General features: G+C 37.5%; 1 protein-coding gene across 1 annotated transcript in view; it reads left to right on the top strand.

The window, feature by feature from the left end:
• Positions 1-9178, top strand: part of CDH2 (cadherin 2) — a 146714-nt gene extending 137536 nt beyond the window's left edge. Inside the window, exons 15-16 of the mRNA XM_063299220.1 lie at positions 1083-1247; positions 7748-9178. Of these exons, the coding sequence (XP_063155290.1) occupies positions 1083-1247; positions 7748-7954 (372 nt within the window). The 3' untranslated portion in view covers positions 7955-9178. The remainder of the gene's footprint in view (positions 1-1082; positions 1248-7747) is intronic.
• Positions 9179-13687: the final 4509 nt, after the last annotated feature.

Below are 13687 nucleotides of genomic sequence, written 5' to 3'. Positions count from 1 at the left end.
GTTCACACAACTACCCTCCAGCATAATCAGGAAAGAAGACACTTTGGTTTAAAGTTCAGCAAATGTTCAGATACAGTTGTTCTGATTTTTAATCCCTAGTACTCTGTGGATTAAAAATAGTATTTCAGTTTGATGCAGTAGTTCTCTACAGATCTGCATTTAATACTTTCCTTGTGGAAGATGCAGCTTTTAGGAGACAAGTTAGAAAGTTATGTCTTTCCTTAATGACAAGTTATGTCGTTCCATAAATTATTATACATATATGCTATCTGAAATGACCTCCATGTTCAAGTGAGGAATGGAAATTACTTAATGTGTGCTTCAGTTCTTCATACACAGGACATTCTATCCACCCCAAGGGTTCAACAGACCTAGTTACTAAAGCTGTGCAAAGCATTAGAAAGAGAAACTTCAAAAAGCATGTTAATGCAAGCAAAGCACTGATAAGGTATCTTCCTGAAGCTAGATATAAAACAGCCAGGCAAGTTTAGTTCCCCCTACCCCTCCCTGTCTGAAATTTCCCTTACAACTGCTAGTTGACATAACATTGCAAGTCATTAATCAAGTATTATAGGGTTTGGAGGGTTGGGGGAGGGCAGCTGAAAGTGTTGGAATCTCTCCGCCTCACAAAAGATAGGAAATTACCTCTGTGAGTCTAAAAGAATTTCCATTTCTTCCACAAAAATACTCCTATAATTGCAACATGAATACATGAAGGTCACTGAGAAAAGGGGACAGTAGCATATTTTATAAGAACAAGCATTTTGCTCTCTTTACTATGCATATTGTAAGTCATCTAGACCAGTGGTTCTCAAAGTGTGGTTGGGGGACCCCTGTGGGTCCCTGATACCCTTTCAGGGAGTCCACAAAGTCAAATAAGTAAATACTTTAAAATTTCTTAGTTTTAATTTCTAAATATTGACAGATATAACCCACATAAACCAAAGCTGTTTGGGGTCCTCAGTCATTTTGAAGAATATAAAGGGGTCCTGAGACCAAAATGTTTGAGAACCACTGATCTAGACCATCTTTCTTGGATAAAAAAGCAGGATATAAATCAATATCTTACGTATCGCTTCCAGGACTATGATTTAAGTCAGCTCCAACAACCTGACACCATAGAACCAGATGCTATCAAACCTGTTGGAATAAGGCGACTTGATGAAAGACCTATCCATGCGGAACCTCAGTATCCAGTCAGATCAGCAGCTCCTCATCCTGGGGACATTGGGGACTTCATTAATGAGGTAAATTGGAAGCTGGAGGGAAAGGGAAAACATCCTTTTAGGACTTATTAGGCACCATCTGCACAGATTATGAATATCCTTTACATCTGAAGAATGATTTTTAAAGTATTGTTGATACGATTACGATGTTGGCAGATATAAATATGACATTTATATATTTATATTTATAATAAATTAAAAAAACAATTATTTAAATGGAAAACAGTAAATGAAACAATTAACTTTTGTGCATTGGTATCAGTTGCACCCATGCTTTATCTGTCTTACCCACTGTATTTACAAAACAATTGTTCCACTGGATTCCATTACGGTGTTAGTTTAGCCTAGTTATGTATTAACTGTAAGTTACAAGTCTGCAGAGGCACTGTGTCAGTATTTCTCATCTTTTTTATATTACTTTTACCATAGATGAAATTTTATGGTGTGTATAGGGGTCTAATTGGATTTAAAGAGATAAGCTTTGATTCATTCATCATGTATACCTCTTTAGAAATTATAATAATACTATAATATAAATTGAAGCAAAAATTGTGAAATGATTACAGAGCTCTGCACCCCTCTTATATGTGTGTGTGTGTCTGTGTGTAATGTACAAATAACATCTCCCACACCCAAGACAGGGCCATTACCACTAATTACTTTGTATGAAAAATTCTAGAATTTTGCTGTTTGTTTTTAATAAGATTTATTTCATTCACAAGTGTTTTATTGTTTATAAGCCATTTTAGGATGATGTTTATGTTGAAAGTCAGAACATAAATTTTGTAGTAAGTACATTATAGTGTAGACTCACAAACTTGGAAGAGTCCATTTAGCCCATGTAGTCCAACACCCTGGTCTATGCAGGAATCCACATTAAAGTATCTAAAATAGATGGTTGCCTGGTCTCTGCTTGAAACATTAAGGGGAGCCAGGCTACCAAATGTCTGGGCAATTTGTTCCATTGACAAATTGCTCTTAATATTAGGAAAAAATTTTCTATCATCCATTCACAATTATTTCCTGTAAGTTGACTCCACTATTCTGTGTCCTCTGGTATGAGAGGGAAGATATACTGATTTTCTTTTGTGTGACATCCTTTCAGGTTTTTGAAAACTATTATCATACCCCCCACACCCCAGTCGTATTTTCTCAAGGCTAAACATACCCAGCTCCTTCAATCTTCCTCTACAGGATTTAGTTTCTAGTGCCATAATGATCTTTGTTCCCTTTTTTTGTGAACCTGTTCTAATTTCTGTGGATCTTTAAAGTGTGGCAACCAGAATTGGACACCATTCTTATGGTGGTCTGACCAATGTAGAAAGGAGTAGAACAACTAGTTCCTGTGATTCAGAAATTATTATTCTGTTAATGCAGCTTAAAGATTGATGTTTTACAGTCACATCATTTTGTGAAATGAAATGAAATTATGTTTATTTGGTCAATCACCAGCAAAATTTGAAAATATACAACACAAAAGTAAAATCAAATGGGTCAGATAAAATACTACCATAACAAGGAGTCTCTATAATAAAAATGTAACATACACTATTATAATGGTATGTGTCCTAACAGTCAGGAATCACGCTGAGACAAGGAATAGGTCTCTAGTGTTTATTGCTGCTACATAAGACAGAAAATCGTAACAAACTGAAGAAGCGTGGGAAAAACCCAGACAGATAAACCCCAGAAGTTAAGGCGGGTCTCATCTGTGTCTCTTTGAATGGCTGCTTAATTCCTCAGTACTATGCATGCGTTTTCCCCCCTGGATAGAGGCCCCCTCCTGCTCTCCATCAGTACTCATGACAGTATGTTAATTACTATAATGGTATGTTAATGTACTGTGCAAGTATAAAGCTAAAATGTTTGTTTATTGATTTATTGAACTTCTCAACCGCCCAACTCGTATACGACGACTCTGGGCAGTTTACAATCATAAAAAATAACATACCATTAAAATACAATGTGTGTGTGTGTGTGTGTGTCTGTGTGTGTAAATATATATAAAAATACAAATATAAAATACAAAGACAAGATGGCAAATCAAGATCTTACTGTTGGCACCATCACGGTGCCAACCACCTCCATGCATGGCTATCACCCCTCCCACCCCAAGCCAGGTGGCATAACCAGGTTTTAACCCCCTTCCTGAAGGCTGGGAGAGTGGGGTCCTGTGTCACCTCTGGGGTAATTTATTATTCTAAAGGGTGGGCGCAATGGCAGAGAAGGCCCTCCTCCTGGACCCTGCCAATAGGTACTCCCTCATGGACAGGGTCCGTAGCATGCTCTCTCTGCCTCACCGGGTGGGATGGGTCAATGTAACAGGTGAGGCCGTCCCTCAGGTAACCTGGACCCATGCCATGTAGGGCTTTAAAGGTAATAACCAACACCTTGAATTGGACCTGGAAGCAAACTGGCACCCAGTTTATATGTGCCCTCCTTGGGGCTCCCAAAACTGCTTGTGCAGCTGCATTCTGGGCCAGCTGAAGCTTCCAGATACTCTTCAAGTGTAGCCCCATGTAGAGCACATTGAAATAGTCTGTACCGGAGATGACCAGGGCATGAGTGACTGTTCGGAGGGACTCCCGATCCAGACAGGGACGTAGCTGGTGCACAACACAAACTTGAACCATTAATGAAAATATTAAAAAATGCAGGACCCAGGACTGATCTTTTTGGAGCCTCACTTGTTACTTGTCCCCAGTTTGATGAGGAACCATTGATGAAATAGAACCAGTTTGGTGTAATGGTTAAGTTGCTGACCTAGAAACCAGGAGGCTGGGTCTCCAGACCTCCCTTGGACATGAAAGCCGGCTGGGTGACTTTGGGCCAATCACTCTCTCTCAGCCCAGCCCACCTCATAGGGTTGTTGTTGTGGGGAAAATAGGAGGCAGGAGTATTAGGTATGTTTGCCACCTTGAGATAAAGATAAATAGATAGAGGGGGAGAGAGAGAGAGAAATATAATAACAAGCACACTGAATACAATTTTTGAGCCAGATGTGTATCCTAATTATTATGCCATTCAGCCCAAAGTTAACTAGTTTATCAATCAGCATATCACAGGGTTCTTTATGAAATGCTTTGCTGAGGTAAAGGTAAGTTATGTCTGCAGAATTCCCATAGTCTATTGAGGAATTAAAATGAGAAGAGATCAGTCTGGCAAAAATTGTTTTGACAAATCTGTACTGATTTCTGATAATCATTACACTTTTGAAATGCTTTTAGCTAGATATTTTATAATCTGTTCTAGAGTCTTCGCTGGTATCAGTGCCAGACTCGTTGATCTATAGCTTGCTGCATCTTCCTTTTTCCCTTTTTGAAGATAGGCATCATATTTGTTCTCCTCCAGCCATCAGGTACTTTAATTCTCCAGAATTTCTCAAAAATATAAGGACCAGACTACCAACTAGTCCTTCAGTAACCTAGGAAGAAATTCATCTGGATCTAGAGATTTAAATTCATTAAAAGAACAGAGGTGTTCCCTGATTCTCTCAGTCTCCAGTTGCAATTCTGACCCTTTATTTTGTCCTTCACAATTTCCTATGGAAAATGCTGAACCAAAATAGGAGTTGTTTAATGCTGCCTTTTCTTTGTTACCTGTTAGCATTTTGCCTTCTTTATCAAGTCTGGTATACTGATTCTTTTATTTAAGCACATCTAAAGAAGCTCTTTTTGCTATTCTTAGCATCCTTTGCTAACCTCTGCTCACCTCAGCTCGTTCTGAACTTTTGCTTTCCTGACATCAGCTCTGTTAGCAAGCTACCAGACTGTACTCTTTCTCTATTACTTGACTTTGTATTCTTTGTGTGTATCCATTTTCTGTGTATGTCCTTTTCGTTTTCAGGTATTCGCTAAGGTTTTAGTGTAGCTGGGCTGGCTTCTTTTGCTATCCTCCATTTTTTCTCCTCATTGGAATTGTTTGCAATTATGCAGTAATACCACCTTCTTTAGGAGCTTGCACCTATTTATTAGTTTTTCCTTTTATGGAATCCAACTTATATTTATTCTGAATTTTACTAACATCTTCTTTTTTTGAAGTCCAAGATACAGTACATGTTTAACTACGTTTAGTTTTAGGTTCCTTTTAAGATCAAGAATGCCAATAATAGATGGTCACTTTCCTCCAGTATTCCTGCTACATTCATTTCCTCAATTAAATATTTCTTAACTATTAGTAACTGATTCTCTTGTATCTTCTTCTACCCTCTGAAGGAGGAAGTTGTGAACAAGATAAGTCGGGAGTGATAAATGTGAACCGGTAGACAGTTCATTCTGTAGGGAACATTCAGTACAAATATATACTGTACAAACAATCCTGCATAACTGTTCTTATATTGTGTTTATGTCACACTGTAAAAATCAAGAATACAGTAGTGGAGAGCAGTGTTCTTAAATAGGGCAGAGTGGTATGGAATTAACATTCCTGCTTCTGACATTACTGATCATTCAAGTTTTCATGCCTCATTCAGAAGTTACAACAAACCTGAAATGGGGCTGCATCTTCTTTTTCCTGTACAAGTGATTTTTAGTACTAGCAACCTTAATTCTACTTAGTCGGTGTTTTTTCACTAATGCTTTTAAATAAAATATGTACAAAATGGGGCATCTGATATGTTGCAAGCAGAATTAAGTAGGGTCTGGAGCTCCATGACAAAGCATGTATTTTGCATGCAAAAGGTCCTAGGTCCAGTCTCAAAATGTTTAATGTAAAGCTCTGTCAGGTAACAGATGTGAATGATTTCCCACTGACAGCCTATCAGTTGCTGCCAGAGAAAGAAAGTAATACAGAGTACGTTGAACAAATAGTCTTATCACTTATAGGCCATCTTCCTACCTGCAGAGCAATACGAAGAACAGCCAGCCAGCTCCACAAATTGCAACTAAAATGCAATGAATAAGCATCTTAGCATGGGCATCTATGGGGAAGGGGGAACAAAAGGGGCAAAAGGCACATAATTGACATCACACAAATGCTGTACCTTATGGATTTAAATAAGACATTGTGATACAAGAATGTAATTGGGTCATTTTCATGATTATGTCATCACAAATGCCATCATCTTGACATCACAGGTTTTTATGAACACCACTGCATTTTCGTGTGGTTCAACACCTGCTGAATTTTTAGTGGCTAGGCTTTTAGATCTATGATCTCTACTGGTGCGTCAACAAATGGGAAATTGTGTCAGGAAATTCTGTCATCTTAGCCTTTGTTTTTTTCTAACAACCTGGGGAGTGCTGCTTTTTTGCAGCAACATATCAGGTCAGTTAAATTTTTCTTTTCTGGAAACAATTATGCTATAAGTTAAAAGATTGTAGCTCTTCAAAATTGACTTACCTTTTCAGTCAAAATCTGTGAAATATTAATTTGTTGTTTTTTTTCAGTGTTCTCTAGTGTTTAAATTTTCATACCAGGTTAAGCTGTTTAGAACATGAAATGCACAAATTTTAACTTTCCTATAATGCAGATTTTAAGCCTTTAGCCATACCTTTGTAAAACTGCCTTTCAGGACCTTTTTTCCAACAGACAGTTTGCACATTAAGTGCATTTTCTGGAACACTGAATCTTTCATTATTGTTTTATGCTATAAACTCAATAGCATAAGAGACTGTATATCATCCAAGGCCAGCAATGGATGCCACACTAAGAGACTCTAGTTTCCCAGCTTGACAAGACTTAAAGAATATTTTTGATGTAATTGGTTGAAATACAATAGCACTTCTTGCTGTTTTAGAAACATGCAGTTTGTTTTAAACCATTATTGTAGATCCCACTACACAAGCAAGCCTTACCAATTACCATAAAGCACAGAATTTAAATGACAGAATGCACTTAGGGCTTTCATTGCAGCATATATTTACAATATTGCTGGGATTTTTGCTAGATTTCTTTGTAGTCAATATCTTGGGAGTGAAAAATATTTTTAAAAAGCTCCTCAGTTCCATTCAAGAAATTGTAATTTAATTTTTTTTTTAAATGTGTGAAAGGAGTTGATGGGTATTTTGATGTGTGGACAGATGAAGCCTTCTTGTTATTTGCATCTAATTTGTAAACTTAGTTCTTCCGTGTTTGTTCTTGTTTAGCTTTCAATTTAAAGATTCAAGAGACACACACAAAACTGCCATTTAACTCCACTATGAATATTTTTGTGCCAGCTATTAGTAATTTACAATGTGTTAAGCAGCTAAAACTGTTGAACTAAAATGAAAAAAAATGTTTTAGCTGGTTGCCATTCATATTCATATGGCATACTTTTACAATATTTATTTATTCTCCTTGCTTAGACATAAATTGTTCCAATTTCTTTGAATGATTACTAATTATATAGAGCGAGGGGCAGAAAGGATAAGCAGGTGATTATAGCTCTTCCTACATTTCAATTATTCCTGGACCTGCTGCTGATCCAGACGTTTTCTTATAGAGTGATCACACAAGTTTGGGTCTACATAATGCCTATGTGAAATGATTGGGGTAGTCTTCCCATTTTCTTAGCGTTTCCCCCTCCTGACTGTTTACAGGGACTTAAAGCTGCAGACAACGACCCCACAGCTCCTCCGTATGACTCTCTTCTAGTCTTTGACTATGAGGGAAGTGGTTCCACCGCTGGATCTTTGAGCTCCCTCAACTCTTCAAGTAGTGGCGGCGAGCAGGACTACGATTATCTAAATGACTGGGGTCCACGTTTCAAGAAACTTGCTGATATGTACGGGGGAGGTGATGACTGAATGCCATGGTGGCCAGCGTTGCATTTGGACAAGTACAAACCTTTTCACTGGTATTCCCAACAAGCATACAGAAGCTAGGCTTTAACTTTGTAGTCTACTAGCACAAGTGCTTGCTGAAGGCTTTGGCGTAGGCTGCAAACCTATTTGGGCTCACTGGGAATATCAGTCATCCAATGCTGTTTGGAAAAAAAAAAGGAAAACAAACAATTGAGCTCAGTTACACTTGAATTTTACAGTACAGAAGCACTGGGATTTTATGTGCCTTTTTGTACCTTTTTCAGATTGGAATTAATTTTATGTTTAAGGCTTTAAATGGTACTGATTTATGAAAAACTGAAATAAAACCACATTGGGGGTGGGGAGAAAGCGCAGTCACTGATATGCTTCAACATGCTTTTGTTACATTGCATTGCTTTTATTAAAATAACAAAATTGAAAAAAACCTCATGGGAAAATTTTGTTATCGGGGAGATGTGGGGGAAGAAGGCCATAAAAAATATGTACAATACTTCTAGTTTTAGATGCTAGGGTTTTTCACTAAAATTCTGAATCTTATGCAGCTGGTTGCAAATAAAGGGAGTTTTCATATCACCAGTTTGTAGCAGGACTGATTTTCTTTTCTTATGGTAGAATGTTAGACACATTTTGGTCTTAATCCATATACACGTTTTTTTTAAAGCATTTTCCAGTACTTTTTTTCCCACTTCACTGTAAAAAATGGTACGTGTACATAATGTTTTATTAGCATAGTCTTTGGGAAGTGCTGAAACTTCCAAACATGTGTATGTATTATTTGGACTATGGATTCAGGTTTTTGCATGTTTATATCTTTTGTTATGGGTAAAGTATTTACAAACAGGTTGCAAACAAGTGACATTGATTCAATTGTTGAGCTGTAGTTAGAGTACTCAAGGTTTGAGTTTTTTAAATTAATTTTTTGTTTGTTTTATTTGTTTGGGGTGGGCAAAAAGTTCTTAGCACAAATGTTTTACATAATTTGTACCAAAAACAAATAAACAAAAACTGTGTGAGAGAAAGAGAGAGAGAGAGAGAAAGAAAGATTGAAGAGTCAAGGGATAGCCTTATACTTACGGCTCAAATAATTACACAGTATGTTAAACAACCGGAAAGATGTTTGACAACAGCTTTGCCTCTGTATTATGTACCAGAATATAAATGATACACTCCTGACCCCAATGTTCTGAATAAAATGCTAATTTTGGATCTTGTGACTGGATTGTACTTTTTTCTACTTGAATAGCCTATACTGAAATTATAACAGTAGCAACAGTAACCACTAATAGCAACCACTAATAAAAAATAGTTAATTTTTTATTTGTATTTGTCTCCCCAAAATCTAACGAATTCTTAGTTGTTATGAGAATGGCAGACTATATAAAGGCATTCCATAGTCAGAAGGACTGCTTTCTATATTACAGTCAAGGTTGAATCTCCACATACAACCTTCTGAAGCATAGAGATATCCTCCATCATTGAAGGGAAAAGAGAAACACACATAGAGTGCCAAAGTTGTGTAGTGAACAAGTTGTTGGACCAGAATCTGGTTCAAGTCTATCCCCAGCCATGGAAGCTCACCGGATGACCTTAGGCCAATCACCCTATCAGTCCAATCTATGTTCTTAGTTGTTGGGGGGGAAAAGAAAGGACAATCCCTTGAGCTCCTGGGGAAAAGTTGGGTTAAAACTCTAATAAATATACATGTATTTATAGAACATATGGGTACTGAGTTTTAGTTAAATTTATACCAAGATTCTACTACATCATACATAAACTCGATACAAGAATGAATGGGGGATGTGCAAAATCGTACATGCATTGTATTCTGGAACACAACATCTGGACAAGGCTCCACTGAAAAAGGAAAATGAGAACTTGAGGAAACCCCATTGATTTTGCCACATAATTAACGTTCTGTTGAGTAGTTTAACAGATGCTGTCAATGAATGGGGTTGCCTTCAAAAAATGGGAATTATAGTCTGCCAACTGGTAGGTCTAAGTGAATAATTTGGAAATGTTTTGACTTCATTTTAATTCTTTAACCACCATTAGGGGATAATTTTTCTTCTTAAACATGTCAAATTGATAAAGTGTGTGGATTTAATGTAATTTAATTTCACTAATTTTTACTCCAAATCACAAGAAATCTTTTCCTTAACGTGTTATTTCTCAGTCTTCTAGATTTCAGAAGTGAGATCATGGGAGTGAAAAGTCCATCTGAAGGGGGAATCAGGGTGGTGAAGCTAGTAATAGTGATTGCGTAGTGATACGTCTATGCATCAACGTATAATAGAATTACAATTACATTATTTTTTTAACTATCAGAATGTCAGTCTTTGGAATACTGTGTTCTGGAGCTCTGTAATTTTAATTTGGATTCAAATACCTCAAGCTTTAAAATAATAATGTAAACTTAGTTTCATTGATTTAAATAGCACTTTTTCCATCATGTGAGGATGTACACTATCACAAAGTTGGAGAAACTATTTTAATTTCAATGAAAAGGACTGTTAATACTGTATATAAACAGGGAGTGAAATAGGGTGGAAGTACAATTTAAAATGAGATCAAAAACAATTTCACACAGGCAAGAGAGCAAAGCCAAAGTAGTAACCAAAACTGGATTTATAAATGTAAAGTATAAGGCAAATAATGTCTTTTGGTAAATTGTGCATTTCTAATCACTGCATTTGTGCAGAAATGCATTTAGTAATGATTTCCTTTATTTTGACTTCTCTAAATAGCAATAAAATAGGAAATGTCACACATTACTGAGGAGGGTATGCACAACCAAAAGTTACACACCAATGTCTGCCTAAGGAACTGCCAATACTATTATAGACCGGCCATCTGGGAGGGACCCAACTACTACCTTCTAGCCTTGACCTCACACTTCCCTTTTCCTGTCATGGCCCATGAGGATTCTGGATTGCATAGTGATACATAGTGCATTGCATTATTAAGGATAAACAAGTTTTGGAAGACATCTAAGCACATCTCTGTGAGAACATCATAGTCAATGTTTTGCAGTGACATACTGTTATATATAAAATGAAGATCAGCTTTAGTTCAGCTTGGCTTCTGGTGACTTCACAGACAAGCCATATAGTTTTCTCAGCAACAGTAGGGCCTGGTTTACCAGTCTTTTTTTAACTAACCAGCCTAGCCTACAGCTCTATAGCAGTGTTTCTTGGTGGTTCCTCCAACTGTACCATCCAAGGTCAGCCAAGGTTAGCTGGGTACTGCAATATGTAAACTGAGTTTGTTTCATAGAAATTGTGAGCATAATGGAAAGCAGTATTCATTTCTTTAACTTTGCTTTGACTCTGCAAAAATATTGTCTGCATTTCACCCTGGAAACAAGTATTCTATCTTGTATTTTGCAGAAAATGCTAGTTTTGATTTGGAAAGGAAATGGAAAGGAACTATATTCAGCACTATTGTCAGTTTTCCTGTATAGGAGTTCTCCACAGGTTTAGGAGTCCTTTGCAATTAGAAGCTGGCATTCTGTTTTCAAACTCAGACATAAAGGAACCATGGGAAGCACTACGCCTCTCTCAGCTCCACACTCAAAACAGTTCAGATGCAGACTCACTATGGAACAGTATACTTGTTGAACACTGGGAAGGAGGAAGGTGGGAAACCAGCCAGAGGTGCTGAATCAATGGTGAAGTTTGGCTGAAGTTTGAGGTCAGAGAAGCATTAGAAGTGTTTCATCTTAAGCTACTCTATAATGTACAAGTTCAGTTCTTGGTCTTGCTTTATATTGAGTCTGCTTTATGAAAGGCTTATACTTTCCCCTAAAATTTTAAATGAGAATATGCTTTAAAGTTAAAATTGTACTACTTTGGGAATCAGATAAGCTGCTCTAATTGTAAATACACGTATTTTAGACAGTGCTTCAGGTTATTGTTTGGTGCTGTGGTCCCCATGCTGCTGTGTTACATAATTAATGACCTCTGAAACCTAAACTATTCACAAGTAGGAAGGTCCAAAGGCTTTTCTTGCTCTTCTGAAAGAATGTCTTGCTTTATGGGTTGCTTTACTGACTGTTAAACAGTTAGGTGAGAAGGGTAACTGATGGTCATTCAAGAGCAGTTGCAACAAGACTCCTTCGCATTCTGTCTGTTTAGTGTTTGAATGCTAAACAAGACATGTGAAAAAAAATTAGTCAACCAGAGATCCTGACAAATTCCTTATCCATCCTTGTAGTCCATAAGCATCTTTTCCCAGGTAAGTTGAACACCCAATACTAGTCCAGGTGCTGTTCATGTACCTGAAAAACAGTATAGCAGCAAATTGTGCAAGCACATCCTAATATATTTCAGACCTGATGTTTCAGTGAACAGATTGATCTTACCTCTCATGATACAGGTATAGGTATTGTTAATTATACTTATTGCCATTAAATATAATAAGAATTGAGTATGCATGGGTGTACATGTTCTCAAACATTTTCAGAACCTGCAAGATTTGATAATTTTCTGTTTTGTGAACTGCTCATAGAATGCTTGCTTACTAATCTATAATCATTGAATTATTTTTAATATTATCTAAGTAAACCAAGTTCTCTTTCTGTACCAATATTGGTTTCAAAATATCTCAATCTAAGGACTCCACGCAGTTTCAGAAAGGTTATTTTCTAGACATTATGTGTCCTTATGTTAAGGAAGAGCCAGTTGGTGCAGTGGTTAAGGCATCAGGCTAGAAACAGGGAGACCGTGAGTTCTAGTCCCGCCTTAGGCACAAAGCCAGCTGGGTGACCTTGGGCCAGTCACACACTCTCAGCCCTAGGAAGCAGGCAAGGCAAATCACTTCTGAAAAACATGCCAAGAAAACTGCAGGGGCCTGTCCAGGCAGTCTACGAGAATTGGACATGATTGAATGAAAAAAACAAAGTTAAGGAAGTGTTGAGAACTGAGTATATATCAAAATAGTGTTCCATCACTGAGCTATGAGTTTTCCTGTAATGCGAAGTGAACATTTGTAGCTCAGGGTTGAACTGTGGAGTCCTTGGTGCTCTCTGAGCCTTGTTTTTTGCAGACATTTCATTGCCAGGCTAGGCAACATCTTCAGTACAAACAGAGAGTGGGCCTTGCTCTCTCTTTATATACTGTCCAGCTTGTGTTAGTGGGGGTGTTGTTCTTTCCGTGGGAGTTCCTTGATTGGGCTGTTGTTTGCTGCTTAGTTGGTTGACTAAGTTAATAGTTCCTTGATTAGGGTGTATTGTGCTGTTTGATGGTTCATCTGGTGTTAATCCTAGTGCTGATTTTTGCATATCTGGGTGTTGACTGCTGGCAAGGAGGTGATCTGGTCTTTTGGCTTTTCTATTGTCTCTTTTGAATGGTATGTAAATGTTGTTTACCTCTATGTGTCTGTTGATGGCTGCTTTGTCTGAGTGCCAGGCTTCCAGGAATTCTCTGGCGTTTTTGGATTTGGCTTGGTTTAGGATGCTCACAGTTTCCCAGTTGAAACTATAGTTGAGTTTGTCCATGTGTTTTGAGATTAAGTTTTCATTGTGTCTTCTGACTGCTAGTTGGTGTTTGTAGATGCACTCTGCTAGTCTTCTGCCTGTCTGTCCTACATAGTGGCTGTTGCAGTCCTTACACTGTATGTTGTAGATAACTCTTGTTTTTTCTTCTTGGGCTACTGGGTCTTTTGGGTTACTTAAGATGTTTTGAAGAGTTTTAGTTGGTTTATATGCTACAGTGATGC

Source organism: Candoia aspera, chromosome 3 (assembly GCF_035149785.1).
Source record: "Candoia aspera isolate rCanAsp1 chromosome 3, rCanAsp1.hap2, whole genome shotgun sequence".
In the NCBI taxonomy this organism is placed as follows: Eukaryota; Metazoa; Chordata; class Lepidosauria; order Squamata; family Boidae; genus Candoia; species Candoia aspera.
This window is presented reverse-complemented; position numbering and strand designations above follow the sequence as displayed.